The following is a 20,317-nucleotide window of genomic DNA, read 5'->3' on the forward strand; positions in this document are numbered from 1 at the left end:
ATGACGCTTTGCTGAAGTTGTTTAGGTTCAAACTACCCAGTAGAACTTCCTAACTGCCCTCTGAAGAGGCCTTCCTCCAATCCTGCATCCCTGTTTCTCTCCCTCTCCCTGGACCATATTTTTCTCCCAGCGTCTTCTCTGCCACACCTCCCTGTCTGAGGCCAAACCCAAGCCCATCCTTGTTTATCCCAGAAGCCCATATTGGGTCTGTCAATCTAGACACGATGAAGATTTGAGCTTCCATTTCTCCAATGGTGTTCTCTCACTCCAAAGTATTATCGGTAGAGTTATTTCTCTTCAACCTCTTGAGAGCTCAAAATTGGCTATTTGTTATTTTTATGAACCTTGGACAGTATCTTAGGTGTGATTAACTATGCTGTTGTTTGATCCTAGCTGTTGGGAAAGCCCTCCCAGTCATGGTTGTAAAGAGGACTCCTTCCCAGGTGGGCAAAATAACACGAGCTTTACTCGGGAAGTTGATCATACAGGATCTTTAGCAGTGAGGCAGAATACTGCCCACTTGGGTGAGCAAGGCTTCCTGCCACACAAGGTCATTCTTGGGCTCTGAGCTCAGGACCAACACATGTTGACCAGAAAGAACTAGCCAAGATTCTGTAAATTGAGTTTTAAAACTATTTTCTCAAAAATTTCCCAAGGGGAAAGTAAGGGATACTACTGGCTAGAAACGAGAAAGTACCTTTCTGTCCTTAAGATAGGCTCTCATGCAGCCTGGGCTAGCCTTGAGCTAACACAGCCGAGGATGACCTCGAGCTCCCCTCCCCCATCATCCAGCCTTCAGCTCTCCAGCACTGGGGTTGCATCCATGCACCACAAGGGTGGCTTTGTGGGGTTCTGAAGATCACATTCCCAGCCCTCCCCACACCCTCACCTGTGGGGCTGAGACAGTCTCAGCCCAGGCTGGCCTCCAAATGACCTTGTAGCCAAGGATAACCTTGTCCACCACTCAGTCTTTCTACCTCTACCCCCACGTGCTAGGATTACAAGTGTGTACCCCAGCTATTTAAATAAAAAAAAAATCCTTGTCTAGAAAAAAAGCTTCCAGGCATAAACACAAGTAGGGATGTAAACCTGACTGGTGGGGCTGGGGGCGCTAGACAGCGCAGTGGCCCCAAGGACCCTGGCCTTGCCTGGGCCCACAGCCTCCAGCTTTCTTGGGGGAGCGGCTGCATTCTTCCCTTTGTTTTCAGGCTCTGAGAGGCGTGAATCATCATTTCGAGGAAGTGAGGCCTGTAGTGATTCAAGGTCACTGGGCACCATGCCGGACGTGAACTCCTGAGGAGACCTCACTATTAATCTCCGTGCTGTTATCTATGAAGGACCTTGCCAAAAACACTCATTTTTTTTTTAAATTAGAGTATGTTCATTGTGCATAGTCCTGGGTATCCTAAGAACATTGTCATCCAGTCTCCGGACTGCTCTCTCACCTCCCCCACCGGTCCCCTTTGTCCCTGTGCACAGGTTCTCTCTGTAGATACACGTCCTGAAATCTAGGCTTCACGGTGTTTTCCTGAGCCTGACAATCCATCCAGGGCAGTTATCTCTGTCTGGTTTTCCTGCATGTGACACAATCCTGTCCGCTGTGGTTGGACAGAATTCCTCTGTGCATATATTACCACATCACCCAGTCATTCGTTGGCAGACGCAGGCTGGCTGCAGCGCTGAGCTGCATGAGGGCTGCAGTAAAGGTGGATGCGTCTCCGGGACGTGTTCCCCTGGTCGTCTAGATGCTTTAGTTTTAAAGCCTCGCTATGCTGAGTCCCACAGTGGCTGGGCTAGTTACGTTCCCACCAGAAGTGTATTGGAGCCCCCTCTGCCACATCCTTCTGTTCTAGCCGAGTTGAAATCTCAGCATAGTTTGAATTTGCATTTCTGAGCACTTTTCTACTTTTCTTGGCCATTTGTACCCCATCTTTTGAGAACCGGCTGTTCATTTCATTAGCTCACTTATTGTTTGGGCTTTTAAAAAAGATTTGTCTTTATGTGTGTGAGTGTTTTGCCTGAGTGTTATTTATGTGTACCACGGGAGCCTGTGGAGGTCGGAAGAGGGTGAGAGCTGATCTCTCTGAACCTGGAGTTCTGGTTGTAAACCTCCATGTGGGTGTGTTGACTGAGGTTTCTGTCCCACCAGGTCCCACAGCCGTTTAGTCCCAAATAAACACACAGAGGCCTACATTAATTATAAGCTGTTTGGCCTGTTAGCTCAGGCTTCTTATTAACTAATTCTTACATCTTTAACCCATTATTCTTGTCTATGTCAGCCATGTGGCTTGGTACCTTTTATCAGTGAGGCATTCTCATCTTGCTTCCTCTGTGCCTCTAGCCCCTGAATTAGGTTTTTTGATTTCTTGACATTTTGTCTTTTGGATTCTTTATGTGGCATAAATCCTAATCCCATCAGGTGTTTAGTTAGTAAAGATTCGCTCCCGTTCTACAGTGTTCACGCTTGAGCCTCTCCCGCACTGAGGAAACAGGAATGAACGGGTGCTCATTCAGCTCCAGCAGAGGCTGAGGGAGTGGCTGAGTGACAGAGGTAAAGAGGGGGCACAGCTCTGTCTCACTGCGGAAGTGGAGACTTGGTTCCTCTCTGAACAACGCATTTTGTCTGGGCAGTAGGAATCTAAGCAAGTTGTGGAGACTTAGGTGGGTATTAGGACAGCTCGCGGGCTCTGGGAGTCCTTTCTGGACCGTGTTGCTGACATTTGGGAAACTGAGAGAGTTTTGATAATTCGGTGTCTCTGCGTGTGACAGGGAATTCACTTGCACCCTGTGGTAGCTAAGAAGGGCCACACCTTCCGCCCTCTGGACCCAGCAAGAGTCTGCAGCTGAGTCCTCGGAGACCCAGCTGGCCTGTGCCAAATCCTGTCGTTTTCACTGCTGTTGCTTTACCTAGGCAGACTCTACCCAAGGAATCCATCTCGCGACCAGCGGGCTGGACCCAGTGTGTGCTGGGGGTACCTGCGTAGCGTAGGATGAAGGGAGGTGGAGCGCTCCAAGAAGCCTTGATTGCATTTGTGCCTAACTGTTGCAGGAGTCCCCGTGACAGCTGTTGACACCCACACCCGAAAGTCCACAGCTAGGCGCTTGCCTAGAGCCAGAAAAGGGCCGGGCCCGCGGACCTGTCCTGGCACCACGCAGGGGTCTCCTCTTTCCTCCACCTCCCGCTAGCGGTCCCACCGCCTCCCAGGGCGTGCCGGCTGCAGCCTGTTGGCTGGGGCAGTCGGCTGAAGCTCCGCCTGTGCGGATGCCTGGTCCCGCCCCGAGCCGGCGAGGGCTACCGGAGCCTCGGTGGCCGAGCCCGCGCCCGGATCGCAAATGGAAGTCGCGGGGCTGCGGGGCTCGCGATGGCTGCAGCCAGGGCTGAGGCTCCAGGTGAGTGGTTTTCAGGGACCCCGACAGCGCCGGGGTATACCCGATGGCGGGCCGGCCCCTATGCTGGGAGTCCCCGTTTAGTGAAGCCAGGATCCCTACTGCATGCGGGGGGGTGGGGTGGGAGTTCCTGCATGTCTACACCAGGGTCTCATCTGAGGGCAGTGGGTCAAGGCGGTGGGTGCCCGCAGCCCCAGCTCAGGTGCAGCGCCTCGGGGACTGAGTCCCGGGTGCGAGGTCGGGTCCCGGCCGCGCCCTGCAGAGGGTGAGCTGTGTGCACAGTCCCCCGCGCCCGGCGTCTGCATCCTCTGCATCCGGCGGCTCCGGATTGCGCCTCTCTGAAAGAAGCAGCGGGTTCCAGGATGCTGCAGGAGGCTCTTGCTGCGTCCCAGTGCCAAGTCCTGGTCTGGGGAGTGTGGGGAGAGCGGCATCCTGGCGGGGAGAGCGGCATCCTGGCAATCTCATTTTAGCCTCGGTAGTAAAGCCGGCAGTGGGCTTGGGATGGCGGGTGGGTTAAAAATCCTTTTATCTTCCGGGGCCAGGGGTCGAACCCAGGACTCCGGGCCAGCGCTGTAACCTCAACTTGCTCCTTTTCGTTTTGTGAGTCTTGTTGGGGTTTTAGCCTCATTTGTCCTCTCTCGCTCTTGGGTAAAACTTGGAGGTGTCTTCCTTGGAACACCGCGGCCATTACTTCACAGATGATAATCGTAAAAAGCTGTTACTTAAGGCAGGTGGGAGACAGAAGAATAAAACAAAACAATAAGTAAAAGCAGGTGCAGAAGTCAAGAGGCCGATATGACTCCGGGTTGACTGACGTAGTGGTTTCTTGCTGGGTAGCCCTTGGCTGGATTGGAACTTGCTGTAAGACCGTCTCAACCTGGACCTGCTTTCCAAGTGCTGGCTGCAGGCCTGTTTCTACCCGACTGCTGTGATTTTAATAAACGGTGGGGAGTCTGTCTGTGGCCTTTCAGAGGCCTCGTGTGGAGCTCAAAGCAGTTTTGCTGAAAGAGGGTCCCTTCCTCACTCTTCCCTGGGTGCATTTTCCTCCCTGTAAAATGGGACTGACGACTTCCTCGGCCTCTAGGGCCTGTGACTGTGAGGGGTAACAAGCTACAACAGCATTTGGGATGCTTAGCAGGGTCTGTGAGCACCAACTAAACACTTCTTTTAGTTTAGGGTCACTTGCCCACTATGCGAGAGTCTTCTAAGTCTGTCGTCATTTCGGCTCTACTGCGGAAATTTGCAAAACAGGTCGTTATGCCAGACGCCAAGCAGGGTCCTGCCTTTTTGCCTGCAAGCCCCTCCGTTTGGAAATAAGTGCTCATGGGAAAACAAAAGTTAAAAACTACTCCTGCTGGATTGTGGGACAACATACAGTTCGGCTTACATTGTATGAAAAAAATTACGACTACGGGGCTGCTTTGAAGTTGTCCACAAAAAGTGAAGAGGAGCCAAACATAACTGCTTGCTCCCTTACCGTTTTATGGGACCAGCTTGTGGGGTAAATGCTGAGAATGAGCCTGCTTGCCCAGCGGCGCGCTTCTTCCGGGGAGATGGTTCCAGAACCCGTGGAGCTAGGGAGAGGGCCCTCAACTGCAGTGGCTCAAGTTCATGTTCATGACTCAGAAACCCAAACTGGTGTCCCATTCTGCTTCGCATAAGCTGCTGTTCCTGGTGCGTCCTCCGAAGTTTCTTCCAGGAATGACTCACACAAGCTACTCCAGGATGGGCTGGGTGCTCTCAGCATGGTGAAAGCAGGAGCTTCTCAGGTGCGTGGGATCCAGGTCATGAGTCAGCCCCAGAGCCCACTCAGCACTATCGGGGACTCAGTGCTAGCCTGCCTGACCCAAGGGAAGCTGAGGCACCTGCCCGCCCTGCCCTGGTGTGTGCCAATCTGTGCCCTGCTCCTCCCCGCTTTCAGAATCTAGCACCGCCTCTGGAAGGTGGGGACAGTAGGAGGTTCTGCTTCATGAGATCCCCGGAATTAGGTGAGGTCGAGGTGCATGGGAAGGGCTGGACAAAGAGCTCCACGGTGAGGAGCGCTGGCTGCTCCTGCAGAGGGCCTGAGTTCAGATCCCAGCACTCATGTGGTGTCTCACCACCCTCTGTAACTCCAGATCCAGGCAGACTGGTGCCTTGGCCTCTTGGGTCACAGAGGGCACACAAGGGATACACAGACATCCATACAAGCGAAACACTCATATACAAAACTCACACAGTCTTGCAGAATCTGCTGGGTATGTTTTTGCAGTGTGTGTGTCTGTGCATGTGTGTGTGTATGTGTGTCTTTGTGTGTCTGTGTATGTGTGGTGGTGGTGGTGGTGGTGCTGCTGCTGCAGATCAAACCCAGGACCTTGTGCCTGCCAAGCTCATGCCCCACCACAAGAGAGCCCACTCTCAAGGCCTATGAGTTCTTTCTGGACTTGAATCTTGGGCCACAAGCTTCGTTTCTTTCCTGTTTGTTTATGGTAGAGATCTGTTTAGGAAAATCATTTTTACCAGCTGAGTGATTTTGGCTAACTTATTTTGTTTCTCTGAGCTCCAGTTTTATTTATAAAATTGGACTAAAGCCCCTGACTCCACGGGTGGTGGCAGTGACCGGGTACGGCTGTAAGCTGTGTGGAGGGCCCCAGCTTCCACACATTCTAATCTCCCGTTCCCTCATGACCCCAGGACGTTGTCTCTGCCACAAAAGCCCCTCCGAATTCCTGTTTTCACACCGCAGTGTTTCTGTCTTGCTCTCCTGTTTGCTGCATGTTGCTTGTGCTGGTTTCATGGCTCCACCTTCGGCATGCAGGTCCTAGGAGGGCAGAGTTGGTCCTGACCCGTCCTTCCCATCTCTGATCCCTTTTCCTATCCAGTGCCCGACAGAGATTCTTAAGTGAATGGAACTTCGCTCTAGGTGTGGGCAGGGCTGGTTCGTTCATGAAAGACCCACCAAGTATGCACTGTTGAAACCAGAGTTCAGCCTAGAGACGTCAGTAGTGGCTTAGGCTGGAGGAGAGCTTACATTCCAGGTTTCTCTCCTTAGGAATGTGTCATAGAAGAAATGACTCAGAAACTGGTTTGTTCTGGCTTTCGGTTCTAGGGGACACAGCCCACCACAGCAGAGAAGGCATGGCCAAAGAAGTGTGAGGCTACTGGTCGGTCACCCTGTGTCCACAGGAAGCAGAGAGCAGACAGGAAGTGTGGCCTGGCTATCAAACCTCAAGGCCCGCCCACAGTGAGAGTCCACCTCCAAAGGGTCCACCACCTTCCAAACAAACAGCGCCACCACCTGGGGGCCAAGTGTTTGAGCACATGAGCCTATGGGGACATTTCACGTTCAAACCACAGCAGAAATGGGCTGCCGTTATATCATATTGACAAGACAAAGCAAAACCCGATAGGCTAACCACAGAGAACAAGGCCCCCTCTCAAAACTGGGGAGACATTGTCTAGTTTATGAAGAGGGAGCACTTTAGTATCTGCAGTGGGTATCTCGCAGAGAGGAGATGGTGCGGCGCGTTCAGGGGACAGAATAGGAACAACGGAAAATGGCGGGCGACAGGAGGATGCAGCATTTGCATTCTTTCTGGAAAGGAAACCAGCTTTGCTGGAGTTGCCTCGCTGTGTGGCGTTAGGGTCCCCGCCGTGTGGACAGTTAACCCAGTAAGTCCGTTTGAGGGACAGAGGTTTCTCCAGAATGAAAGACGCGTGCACCTTTTGTTGTGTGGTTCCTGGTTGGCAGCAGCGTGTTCATCACCCTGGACGAGGAGTGAGCTGAACCTGAGGCTGGGGGCGAAGGCGGGAGAGCAGAGGGGTGCCTCTCACACAGGGCGGGCGGGTTGGCCTGGCCGTCCTTCCGCGGGCATCTCCCGCTCATTCCCTTGGGTTTTCCGGAAAAGCAACACTCACGTCTTTCAGGCTACTTCCCACTCCCTCTTTCAAAAGCCTTCTCAGAACTACTTAGTTTGTCCCCATGACAGCCTTTAGGGAAGCAGGTACCTGCCCCTCCCGGTCTGTTCGCATCACAGGCTACGCTGGCCTTGAACTCGGGATTCTGCTGACCCATCCCCCCCCAATACTGTGATTGGCGTTACAGGTGTTTGAAGCTAGGATGCTGTAAACGCGGGTGACATTGCTGAATACCCTGTAGACATCTAAAGGGACAGAAGATTATGGGGGCCCGAGGGGTGTTCTGGTGAAATATCAGGTGCGACACCCCAGCCTCCAGGCCAGCTTTCGTTCTCTGCGTGTGTACCAGCTCCTCGGCTGGAGAACTGGACTTCTTTGAGTTTACGCGGCAGACAAAGGTCATTGTGTTACCATGGAGACAAACAGGACTGCCGCCCTAGCAGGCTGCCACCGCTTTAAAAGGTCTCCCAGGCAACCACGTTGCCTTCAAGGACAGCGACCAGACCCAAATTCCCTTGTGTCACGGTGTTCCCTAGATATTAGCGTATAACATTTCCTTAAAGCGTTAGCACGTCTTTTTTTTTAAGTTTCTAATTCATTCATTTATTTCATGTTTGTGTATGTGTATGTGTGTGTGTGTGTGTACGCGCTTGTGTATACACATGGCATGGCACACTTGTAGAGGTCAGAGGATAACTCTCAAGAGTCAATTCTTCACTGACCGTTCCAGGGATCAGGCTCAAACCTCAGGTGTCTGCAGCAGGTGTTTCTACCCACTGAGCCATCTGTCTGGTCCTTATTACTTCCTGTACATGGTCACCACAGTTACCTCTGAGACATGTGACAGGAAGCAAAAGGGCTGATGGGAAGGGGGCGTCAAATCCACACCTCAGAATTTAAGATGTTTCAAGGGCAAGCTATTTAGAGGAAGATTTAGAAATGATTTGTTACTGATTTCTCAAGGAGCTGACAATAATTTTAGATTCTGGGCATCACTGTTACTATGGAAACAGTGGTATTAAGGACGTAAATGATAGGGTTATTTTATTGCTTTTAAAGTATTTGTTATGCTGGGTTTGGTGACACAAACCCGCAAACACACACTGGCAGGTGCAGAACTCAGCAGGCTGAGGCAGGAGGATTTCAAGTTCATGGTCAAGGTCAAGTTTTGCTAGACACAAAATCCTACCTGAAAACAAACAAAACAAATGCGTGCGAAAGATGTTCCTGCTGTTTCTTTTTCAGGCTCCTTCATATTTTTATAATAACTGACTATCTTTGAAATGGCATGCAAATGTTTCTGTGAGTACTGATAGATTCCTCTTCTGTCTCTCAAGTTTAACTGGCTTGGTAGAGCCATCATGGCCTGATTCACTCACATTAATTATCCCATTGGCCAACAGTGATCTCTGTTTGCTCAGAACCTGAGGGAACTGTATTTGTGGGGCTGGGTTTCTCAGGTGAAGCCCCGACTCTTGTCTATCTCAGAGATCTGCCCTAGGCCTTTCAGAAAGCCCTGCTGACGTTGACCTGCAGGCTGCTATTCAGTGTGGGGCTCACCAGGTCTGGGACGGGTTGGCTTCTCTGAGGTTCTGAGAACTGCTTTGTCCTGCTCTCGTCTGACCTGGGGTTAGGCAAAATGCTTTTTCTAAAGCCATCGTCAGAGAAATGTTCTTTGGGCTGTGTCACTGTGACTGGATTCTGAATCACAGCTCAGCGATTTCTCATGACTCAGTGGCTACAGTCCTCCTCGCTGGTGCTTGCTCGCGCATCCCCCCACCTCCACAAACACCCAGTACACCGTTTCAGGCTCTCACTGGATGCTCTGAACACCTCCTGAGTTGTAGCCGCCAGCTCTGCAGTAGCCGCCTGAGGACAGCCCTGTTTTATTCTGTGTTCCAGATGCACAGCTGAGGAGCTGAGAACTTAGGTTCCGTCCTAAGGGAAAGACTGCTGAGCCAGAGCCTGAACCCAGGCCAGCTGGCCTCCAGAACACGTAACCTTTCTGCCTGACCTTGGATTACATTCCTTCAATACCTGCAGTCCTTCCGATGGTGCCATTTCTGCGCTGTGCTGATAACTGAAACGGAACCTGTCTGCTGGCCGGCCTCCAGGGCTTTGAGGGATTCTGAACAATTTCACCTAACAATGGGGTGATGTTGGGCAGATGCACGTGTCTGGGCACAGCCAGAGGAGCAGAGATGCCAGAGCCTTCTTACAGTGACTGGCAGGGAGCTGGCATGCAAGGTGATGCAGGGAGCTAGACCAGCCTGGAACCTGCAGGGTGACTGTCTGCCGGCAGGCTGAGGGTCTCTGCCGCCGCTGTCCCAGGGAAGCCTCAGGTGTGTCCCAGGCCCTTTGGAGTAGATCAGCTCCTTCCAGTCTACCTGGGAGCATTTCCTTGACCATAGTGCACCCGTGATGGGGATTAGTCAGATCTAGAGGTCATTGTTTGATCGTGCTGCTGGGAACTGTGTGATGTGGGAGTGATTTTTTATTAATAAAGAAACTGCCTAGATCCATTTGATAGGCCAACCCTTAGGTGGGCGGAGAAAACAGAACAGAATGCTGGGAGAAAGAAGCTGATCAGGGAGTCGCCATGGGTCTCCCACTCCAGACAGATGCAGGTTAAGATCTTTCCTGGTAAGCGCACCTCGTGATGCTACACAGATTATTAGAAATGGGTTAAGAGGCTAAAACTAATGGGCCAGGCAGTGTTTAAAAGAATACAGTTTCCGTGTAATTATTTCCGGTAAAGCTAGCCGTGCAGGTGGCCGGATACCAGGAACGTAGCCCGCCACTCCTATTACAACAACTGTGGCTAACCCAAGCAGACATAGCAAAAACAAACAACAAAAATATAATTGCTGTGAGTTTTTCCATTTCTCTTTGCCTATTTCTCATGTGTCAGCAGCCGTGAGCACCCGTGGGGTCAACCGAGGAGAGACTGAGGGTAACAAAGTGATGTTATCCAGGATCTGCTAAGCCTGCTTCGGGAAGATTGGGTTACAAGAGCAGAATTGAGCCAAAGGTGTGCTCGAGGCAAGGGAGTACACTGACTTAAGATTTCTGAGGAAGGATTTCTGTGGAGATTGCTTGCCAGCAGGCCACCAGTTAAGTCCCCTTCCCATAACAGTTAGTCATGGCTGCAGGCCACCGGACAGGACAGTAGGTTTGGCCTCCTCTGAGGTATTTGGCCAGACTCAGTGTACGTGAAACTCCCTGATGTGTCTCTGACCTGACCGGCTCCTAAATCGGCTTGCACACCGTGCTGGTGATGTGGATGGGAGGGATGGCCCGTGTCATTGCAGGAGGTCAGTGAAACGAATTCCGCTACAGTCTTGGCCGTGTCTTCTGCCTCCCTGACACTCAACATCAAAGACCCTGGGTGAGGTCTGTCCTCACTTCCTCCCACTTGATCTTGTCTCTGTGATGTGACAATTGCTCTTGGTGTGCACACATTGCCAGATCGTGGCTTACAGGAGAATGCTAGGGGATCTGGTCCCGTGTACTTGTTTTACTGTCACACAATAAACTTCCAAAGGTGAATGAACACACACATTTCAAACTCATGTTTGAATTCTCTAAATTCAAATAAAGGAGATTTCTCCTCCCGTCATGATTCTCTTAGCTGAGTTTTCAGATATCAAGACAGAGCTACTGTATGAATTGTGTGATACAATCATGCCTAAGGTGAAAGTTAGTGTCTGAAACCCTCTTCCTTGCTCCCTCATGCACAGGTAAAGGGCCGGTAGACAGCCACAGCCATGCTCTTATGGTTTCCAGTCACATGATGAAACTCACGGCTCCTGGACCTGCCAGCGCCCTTGTCATGGAGGTTCCGAGGAAACGCAAAGGAAGTGACTCGGACCCGGCCCAGTGAGTGCGCCTTGTTCCAACCCCATAAACTCTTTCAGTCATTTCCAAGTCTGTGGCTGCGTGGCGGCTGGTCACTGCCTACTGTACCTGTCCCTGATCTTGCCTTCCAGGACTGGTGGTGAGGGCTGTCCAGGAAGGTCAGCCAGAATCTGAATGAGATGTCGGTGTATAATATCTATATCAGTATGTAATGTTCATGGTCACGGCTAACTCCCCTCTTCCCTTATCAAAACACTGCACCAGGAGCAAAACACTCATGCATGTTTGTCTCCCGGTCAGTTCACTGGCCACCCAACCCATCGGTTACAGAATAGCCCCGTGATCTGTACTCAGTTAATCTCATAAAGCTCTTGCTTCCATAGCTACTAAGCCAGCTAGATAATGAAGATCTCAGTGTTTGCTTGTTTGTGTGTTGCTGGGAATAAACCCAGGACCCCAAGCGAGCTAGGTAAGATGTGTGTCTCTGAGCCACACCCCTCTCCTCACTGCAGGAGCTCTACCACTGAGCCACACCCCTCTCCTCACTGCAGGGGCTCTACCACTGAGCCACACCCCTCTCCTCACTGCAGGAGCTCTACCACTGAGCCACACCCCTATCCTCACTGGAGGGGCTCTACCACTGAGCCACACCCCTCTCCTCACTGCAGGGGCTCTACCACTGAGCCACACCCCTCTCCTCACTGCAGGAGCTCTACCACTGAGCCACACCCCTCTCCTCACTGCAGGGGCTCTACCACTGAGCCACACCCCTCTCCTCACTGCAGGGGCTCTACCACTGAGCCACACCCCTCTCCTCACTGCAGGAGCTCTACCACTGAGCCACACCCCTATCCTCACTGGAGGGGCTCTACCACTGAGCCACACCCCTCTCCTCACTGCAGGGGCTCTACCACTGAGCCACACCCCTCTCCTCACTGCAGGAGCTCTACCACTGAGCCACACCCCTCTCCTCACTGCAGGGGCTCTACCACTGAGCCACACCCCTATCCTCACTGCAGGGGCTCTACCACTGAGCCACACCCCTCTCCTCACTGCAGGGGCTCTACCACTGAGCCATTCTTCAACCTGCCCCTCTCTCCTATGCACCTTGTAGCCTAAGATGCTTTCATTAGCCCCCCAAAGCTAGGTTTATACAGTAAAACCGGTTAGACAACTCTTGGGATAGCGCTGGCTGTGTGGGAGTGGGCAAGCTGGGGTCAGTTTCCCACCCTCCCAGAAGGGCAGATTCTGAGTTAGAGAGGAGAATACAAGCAAACTTCCCAGGTCTGTTTAAATTGGTTCTCACCAGGATCCTCCATCTTTTAGCTTCGGTCCCCAGGACAGTGATACTGGTGTGGTTCAACCAAAAGCCTCAAAGAAGTTCTCCGGTCAGTTGCATATGACTGGGAGATTTCTTCCTGGTTTGACTCTGTATTCTCTACTTCTCCCCGTTAACAAGATGTACAGGATAAGGGCAGCTGGCCAAGGACAGTTACCTTCATCTGGAGATATCAGCTGATAACAAATGAGAGTTCCTACTAGGTGTGCGTGTGTGAGAGTGTGTGTGTGAGAGTGTGTGTGCGTGTCTGAGAGTATGTGTGTGCGTGAGTGTGTGTATGAGAGTGTGTGAGAGTGTGTGTGTGTGTGTGAGTCTGTGCGTGAGTGTGTGCGTGAGTGTGTGTGCGTGTCTGAGAGTGTGCGTGAGTGTGTGTATGTGTGTAGCTTTTTTGTTTTGTTTTGGTTTTTGGTCTTTTTTGCTTTTTGAGACTCAATTTCTATATGTAACACTATCTAGGCTAGAACTTACTATATGGCCCTTGTAGTTCAGGCTGGCCTTGAATTGCATAATTCAGAGAGGGATTTCCTTCCTCAGTTAACCCTTTCCAGGAATAGTCTTGTAGACGAGCTGGAGGGTGTCTCCTAGGTTATTCCAAGTCCTGTCAGGTGACAGTGAGCTGCACCATCCCAGGGGTGAGCCAAGGCCTCCTTCCTTCCTGGTCAGAATCCATGGCAGGAACCACGGTGGGAAACCTTCCCCCGAGCCCCTTCACCTGTCTTCTTTCATCAAGAACACTTCCAGCTTTGGATGGAGAGATGATTCTCTCAAAGGGGCTGTGGCCAAGGTCTTGTGCTATGTAGTCACTCAACATTTATTAAGAACCCACTATGTAGGATAAAGAGATATCTCAGCAGTTAAGAATACTTGTTGCTTTTTCTAAGGATCCAAGTTTGGATCTTAGAACCCACAAGTGAGTCACAGCTGCCTGTAACTCCAGTTCCAAGGAATCTGATGTCCTCTTCCTGGCCTCCAACCTGCACGTACACACAACACACACACACACACACACTCACAGAAACAAATAATATAATATTTTTAAAAAATATTTATGTATATGAGTGTTTGTCTGGATGTATATATGTGCACCCCATGTGTGCAGTTCCCACAGAGGCCAGAAGAGGGTGTCAGATCCATGGAACTGGAGTTATAGGCAGTTGTGAGTCACCTGTGAACAAGAACAGCAAAGGTCTTAATCACTGAGCCATTTCTCTAGTCCTCAAAGAAACAACCCCCCCGCAAGAAAACAAAACCTACTATGTGACAACTCGTGGAGTTAAGAGATGGAGAAGCAGATGAGACCAGTTGTGTTTTAGAAGGAGAGCAATATCCAATGGGTGAAGATTGTTGAATGGCAATTCTGCAAGTGTAGATAGCACAAACTAGCTGAGGAAAACATCAAGAGGAAGCTCTGTTTAAAGGGCTTTGTGGGCAGCGCAGGGCCCCAGAGTGGGGCTGGTGGGGGTTGAAGAGAAAGAAATGCAACTATGGAATGATATATATATTCTACCAAGTTTCATGACTGTTTGACCCTTTGAGGAAAAGAACAGGTTGAGGATAAATCTCCATGTGCCACCAGCCAAGGACCACCACATGGAGGGAGGAGCTTGCAGGACTGGAGGAGGAGTCTGACAGGACAGATGAGGGATGACTCTGGTTTGGATTTTCTTTAGTTGCAGATTTCTTGGGAAGTGTTCAGGGGCTGAACTGCTTCCAAAGGCTGGAGGGAGAAGGTAAGGACAAACCAGGGAGCCACAGAGCCTTAGGAAGGGGGCGTTCTCCTAGGGTGCTCTGCCTCTGGGAACCATGGAGCCTAGGAAGGGGGCGTTCTCCTAGGGCGCTCTGCCTCTGGGAACCACGGAACCTAGGAAGGGGGCGTTCTGCTAGGGTGCTCTGCATCTTGGGAGACAGGGACCAAGCAGAGGATTGTGATGACACCAATATTTAGGGAGAAGGGAAGCTGAGTCTAAGGTGCTGGGCTGAGCAAGGAGAACCAAGCAGGATGAGAAGCAGGACCACAGAAGCCAGAGGGGAGTGAAGACCTCCAAGATGGCGGGGTGTTCAGGGGCAAAGACTTCAACCTGACAACCTGAGTTTTAGATCCTGTGAAAGCTGGAAAGGCCCCAACTCCACAGAGCTGTCATCTGAACCCCGTCTGTGTGCTGCGGCAGGCACCCCATAGTGATGATAATGGTGATGATGATGATGGTGGTGGTGATGGTGATGATGATGGTGATGATGATGATGATGGTGGTGATGATGATGGTGGTGATGGTGATGATGATGATGATGATGATGATGATGATGATGATGATGGTGATGATGATGATGATGATGATGATGATGATGGTGATGATGGTGGTGATGATGATGGTGGTGATGATGATGATGATGATGATGGTGGTGATGATGGTGATGATGATGGTGATGATGATGATGATGATGATGATGGTGGTGGTGATGGTGATGATGATGATGATGATGGTGATGATGATGATGATGGTGATGATGATGATGATGGTGGTGATGATGATGGTGATGGTGATGGTGATGATAATGATGATGGTGATGATAATGGTGATGATGATATTCTCAGAACAGAAGACTTAGGGTCAAAAACCACAGCAACAACACTAGAATCAGTACTGGTGTCTGTCAGCGCAGGGCTCGAGCACTTTCTAGACACAATCGGGAGCTGGATAATAAAGTGAGGATGACAGTAGTGTCTGGTCAGCTCTGATGTGTGGAGGCCACATGCTGTTCCACAGGAGGGAGGGGGACTTCCGTGTAAATGCAGCCACACCCTGAGTGCAGTGGGCCCCAGCACCCTAAGTGCCTCTGGGCGAAGGGGTGAACATTAGCCAAGGAGGTTCTTCCTCCCCGTCAGGGACGCTCACAGACAGATGGAAAAGCGGCGGAGAGACAAGATGAACCATCTAATTCGGGAGCTGTCCTCTATGATCCCTCCACTCAGCCCCGCGGCCCGGAAACTGGACAAGCTCACTGTCCTGAGGAGGGCAGTGCAGTACTTGCGGTCTCTGAGAGGTAAGGACAGGGCTGCTCCAGGCTGGGCATCATGGTCTCCATACAGAGCACTCTGTCAGTCTGGGGTTGGTCCTGGCTGTGATGTCTGTCCACCTGACCACGCCCTTGCAGAATTGTACCCCTTGGCTTCATGTGAGAAGACAGGCTGTCAGACACCGAAAATCCCAGTATGGAGGCCGGGACTGGCCGACTAGTAGTAGTTCAAGGCCAGCCTGGGCTCCAGAGACCTGGTCTCAAAGCAAACAAAGTATGATTCGGATGCACACTGCCACCTAGTGGTTCCTGCTTAGATCTCTGCCTGTAAAGCCGAGCCCAGAGCACGGGTTTCGGAGAAAGGGGTGTTCTGTGGACCCTGCAGCAACCTTGCCAGACTGCGGTTGCTGGGACTTCCTTTTCTGTGCTTGGAGATCTGGGTTCCATGAGTCTGTTGAGAAATGAGAGTCTCTTTTACCCACTCCTGAGGCTTGTGTACATTTTATTCTCTCAAGCTCTTACTCTCTATGTATTATTTGGATATTAAATCAATAGTTAGGTTTAGTGGTTCACGCCTATAATCTCAGCAATCTGGAGTCAGAAGCAGGAGAATTGTCATGAGTACAAGGTCACCCTGGACTGCAGAGACACTCCAGGGAGGCAGCTCAGTTGCTGGAGTGTTTGCTTAGAGCCTAGGAAGCCTCAGGTTGGGTTCTCGGCACCACATAACCTGAGTGTGGTGGCGGTCACCTGTGGTCCTGGCTCTCGGAAAGTGGAGGCAAGATCAGGAGTTCAAGGCCAGCCTGGGGTACATAGTGAACTCAAGGCCAGCCCAGAATACAGGAGGCCCTAGATAACAATAAAAAAAAGGAAGAGGAGAAAAGGAAGGGAGGGAGGGAGGAGGAAGGGAATGAGGAGGAAGGAGAAAGGAAGGGAAGGAGGAAGGAAGGAAGGGAGGAAAGGAAGGAAAGAGGGAGGGAGAAGGAAGAGGAAAGAGGGAGGGGTCACTGTATTGTGACAGCAGCCGCTTGTGCACAGTGCACACTGAGCAATTACTAAATTTCTTTCTCTGTATTTTCAGTAATTTTGGCCTATTTATTTTTAGGTGTGACAGAGTCTTTCTTAGGAGATAATTCTAGACCTTCATTTATTCAGGATAAGGAGCTCAGTCACTTGATCCTCAAAGTAAGTGACTCCACACTCCTCACACCTGAGACACCCCTCTCACACCTGAGACACCCCTCTCACACTTGAGACACCCTCCTCACACCTGAGACACCCCTCTCACACCTGAGACATCCTCCTCACACCTGAGACACTCTCCTCACACCTGAGACACCCCTCTCACACCTGAGACAACCCTCTCACACCTGAGACACCCCCTCACACCTGAGACACCCCCTCAGCTCTGGTCACCACCTCCTCAGAGCCTTCCGAGGGCTGCTGTCATGGCCTCATTTTCTCACAGGTGGGGCTTTCTAGGCTCCACAGCAGAAAATTTGGTGTCTGATTGACAGTCTTGCCTCGTACTATGACATAGGTGCATGTTATAGTTTTGTTAATTTTTCTTTAACTTTAAAAAAGTTACTCTTATTTTAACTTAATCTTTAAGATTTACTTTTTATTCACGCATATGTGTTTGTGTCTCCCTCTGTGTGTGTGGGGTGCACCCTGAGGACAGAAGGGTCCCTTGGATCATGGGTTATAGGCAGGTTGAATTGCGTCTCCCTCTGTGTGTGTGTGTGGGGGGGGTGCACCCTGAGAACAGGAGCTCTCTTGGATCATGGGTTATAGGTGGGTTGAATTGTGTCTCCCTCTCTCTGTGTGTGTGGTACACCCTGAGGACAGAAGGCTCTCTTGGAGCATGGGTAATAGGTCATTTGAATTGCCTGCTGTCGGAGCTGGAAAGTAACTCAGGCCCTCTGAGAGAACAGCAAGTATCCTGAACTTCTGAACTGCACCCTAGCTCCTGGAGGGTTAATCTAAATCATTTTATTACACTGACCTGAAGGGGAGGGGGATGCATGTCATAGCATGGGCATGTGTGTGTAGATCAGAGAACAGTCAGGGGGAGGGGACTATGTCATGGCATGTGCGTGTATGTGTAGATCAGAGAGCAGTGGGGGAGTTGGTTCTCTCTTTCCACCATGTGGGTCCCAGGATTCAAATTCAGGCATCTGACTTGGCAGCCAGCGTCTTTTCCCACGGAGCCATCTCGCTTGCCCTGACAATGGGTTTTGGGGATACAGGGCGATGTTAGATAATCATGCAGAGGGCTTTGGAGGCCCAGCCAATAGTCATGGGGCGCTTTTCTCACCCGCTGCTTCCTGTTACCTCAGCTCTCCCCAGCACACGTCATCTAACTCTTCCTGTTGATTGTTTTAAGAACGAGTCGGAGTGCAGGAAGGTAGCTCAGTTGGCAGAGTTCCTGCCTAGCTGCACACAACTCTGGGCTCCGGACCCCAGCTCTGCATAAACAGGTGTGGTGGTGAATGCCTGGAACCCCAGCGCTCGGGTGATGAAGGCAGGCGTCCGGACTGGAGGAAATTCAAAGTTGTCCTAGACGGCATAGCAAGTCTGAGTCCAGCCTGAGCCACACAAGACTATTACAAAAGAGAGAGAATGCTTCCCTGGGGGGTACCAGCCTGGAGAAATGGTTTAGAGGTTAAAAGCACTGGCTGCTCTTCCAGATGATCCAGGTTCAAATCCCAGCACCAACCTGATGGTTCACAACCATCTATAATTCCAGTTCCAGGTGATCTGATGCCCTCTTCTGCTTCCATGGACAACAGACATATACTCGATGCACAGACTTACATGCTGACCACACACACACACGCACACACACATACACAGAGTCAACCCTTCCTCTCCCGGTTTGCATAGCACGGCCGTAGCAGCAGTAGCAAGTGATGTGTTCTAAGAACTTCACAGGGTTCTCTGTGTAGCAGACTGAACTCTGGCGAAGGTGATTTTATGTTGGAATGTTGTCATATAATGTGATGGACTTTACTGTAACATTTTCACACATGTATGTTCGTACTTGGTTTAGCCTTTCCCACCCTCCCCTGTTCCCTTTCTTGCCCCAAATGGTCCCCACTTCTGTTTTCACATCACATGTGTTCCGTTACCTTCTCCTTTTCTCCTTTAACCCCGTGATGTCTCTTCTTCCCCATCATGGACCGTGTTCCATGACCCTGCACACATGTAAAGTAGCTTGATGATCAGATACCAACAAAATAGTCTATAGCTAACATTTTAGAATTGAATTTGACGTTCTCTGTATGTCATATGATAATTTTAGACTGGGGTTTGCCGGCTGTCTTCACAGCTCTGAGAGTTTCAGAGCCACGTCTCTCCTCCGACGCTGACTAGGTGCAGGAGAAATGACTCAGTCTGGGTTTTGTATTGATCCTAGACAGCAGAAGGTTTCCTGTTCGTGGTCGGATGTGAAAGAGGGAGGATTCTCTTCGTATCTAAGTCCATCTCCAAAACGCTGCAGTATGATCAGGTATCAAACCATGGTGTTTTCACGTGGTCCTGATTATTGTAAACAAATCCTAACTTGAAGCTGTGTCTGACCCCATCCTTCCCTTTGCCGCTAAGTCAGAGCTTTGAGAGAGAAGGAAGACAGTAGAAGGGTGAATTCTTTCTTAGAAAGAGTATTTGAATTTATTATGAAACCTCAGAGAAGTAAGGCCTTTCATCTTAGAGAACAATCCTCTAAGTCCTTAGTATTTGAGAAGACTGTGTTTCGGTCCCTACCAACATCAGTTGTAGAAAAATGAGGTTGGATGAGCAAGAATAAATGCAGTGTCCTTCTGGTTCTTATTGCCACTATTGAAAATCTTAAAGATTCCAGAAAAATTCTGTGATTGTGTGATGCTATTCTGTGCAGGGCCCAGGTATATCCTTTGGTTGAGGGGCTTCTAGGTTGTTTCCAGGTTCTGGCTAGTACAAATAATGCTGCTATGAACATAGTTGAGCACATGTTCCCCAGTGCTGGTTTTCCTGCTCATGTATCTGTGTACCGCATACATGCGTGTGTACCACAGAAGCCAAAGAAACTGTCAGATCTTCTGAGACGAGAATACAGATGGCTGTGAGCTGCCCTGTAGGTCCTGAGTCTTCCAGAAGAAAAGCATGTGCCCCTTAACTACTGAGCCATTTCTCCAGCCCCTCAGAATGCACTTTTGTTTATATTTACAAATGTCACCCAGAACCCCAAGTAAATGCCTCATGATATGATGTATCTTTATTTAAGTTCAAGGAAGGTTTACCTCTTGGGGTGTAACTCAGTGGTAGAGCACTCTCCTGGTACACACAAGGCCCCAGGTTTGAGCCCCAGCACTGGGGAGAAAAATACCAATCTCTAACAAGGAACATTTATCTTGTGTGTGTGAAGAAATGTCCAAAGGTGACTTCATTGATATAAGTGTATATCCACTTTCTCAACAGGGCAGCTTGATGGGACAGAATCTGTTTGACTTTTTACACCCAAAAGATGTTGCCAAAGTAAAGGAACAACTTTCTTATGATGTCTCCCCAAGAGAGAAACCTGTGAACACCAAAAGTGAGTTCTCCTTTCGGGGTTCTTACCACTGTCCCTACTTCCTGACTGGTCACCTTCCATTGCTGTGATAAATCCCCATGAACACCAGAAAGGGCTTCTATTTGTTTATTTATTTATTTTTAGTTTACTCTTTCAGAAGGATAGAGTCTATCACGGTGGGAATGACATAGCATGGGGGCAGGGACAGAAAACGGTTGGTTATGGTTTTATCCACACACAGGAAATAGAGAGAGGGATGGAGGAGGAAG

The 20,317-nt window shown here is 50.3% G+C and overlaps 1 protein-coding gene across 4 annotated transcripts in view; it reads left to right on the forward strand.

Moving 5' to 3' along the window:
* Window positions 1–3,285: 3,285 nt before the first annotated feature.
* Arntl2 (aryl hydrocarbon receptor nuclear translocator like 2) overlaps window positions 3,286–20,317 on the forward strand; it is a 43,723-nt gene continuing 26,691 nt past the window's right edge. For 2 of the 4 annotated variants that reach the window (XR_005973298.1, XM_041640483.1), the window contains exons 1-6: window positions 3,302–3,390; window positions 11,025–11,163; window positions 15,366–15,523; window positions 16,602–16,681; window positions 18,915–19,007; window positions 19,955–20,069. Coding sequence is in view for 3 of the 4 variants with exons in the window: in XM_041640483.1 (XP_041496417.1) it covers window positions 3,363–3,390; window positions 11,025–11,163; window positions 15,366–15,523; window positions 16,602–16,681; window positions 18,915–19,007; window positions 19,955–20,069 (613 nt within the window). In the remaining variant the exon portion in view is untranslated. Of the gene's footprint in view, window positions 3,391–9,186; window positions 9,627–11,024; window positions 11,164–15,365; window positions 15,524–16,601; window positions 16,682–18,914; window positions 19,008–19,954; window positions 20,070–20,317 lie in introns of all 4 variants that reach the window. The other 2 variants (XM_041640490.1, XM_041640492.1) reach the window with 2 other exon arrangements.

This window comes from Microtus oregoni, unplaced genomic scaffold (genome assembly GCF_018167655.1).
Source record: "Microtus oregoni isolate MIOR12 unplaced genomic scaffold, Mior012 000002F_ref0000024, whole genome shotgun sequence".
Taxonomy (NCBI): domain Eukaryota; kingdom Metazoa; phylum Chordata; class Mammalia; order Rodentia; family Cricetidae; genus Microtus; species Microtus oregoni.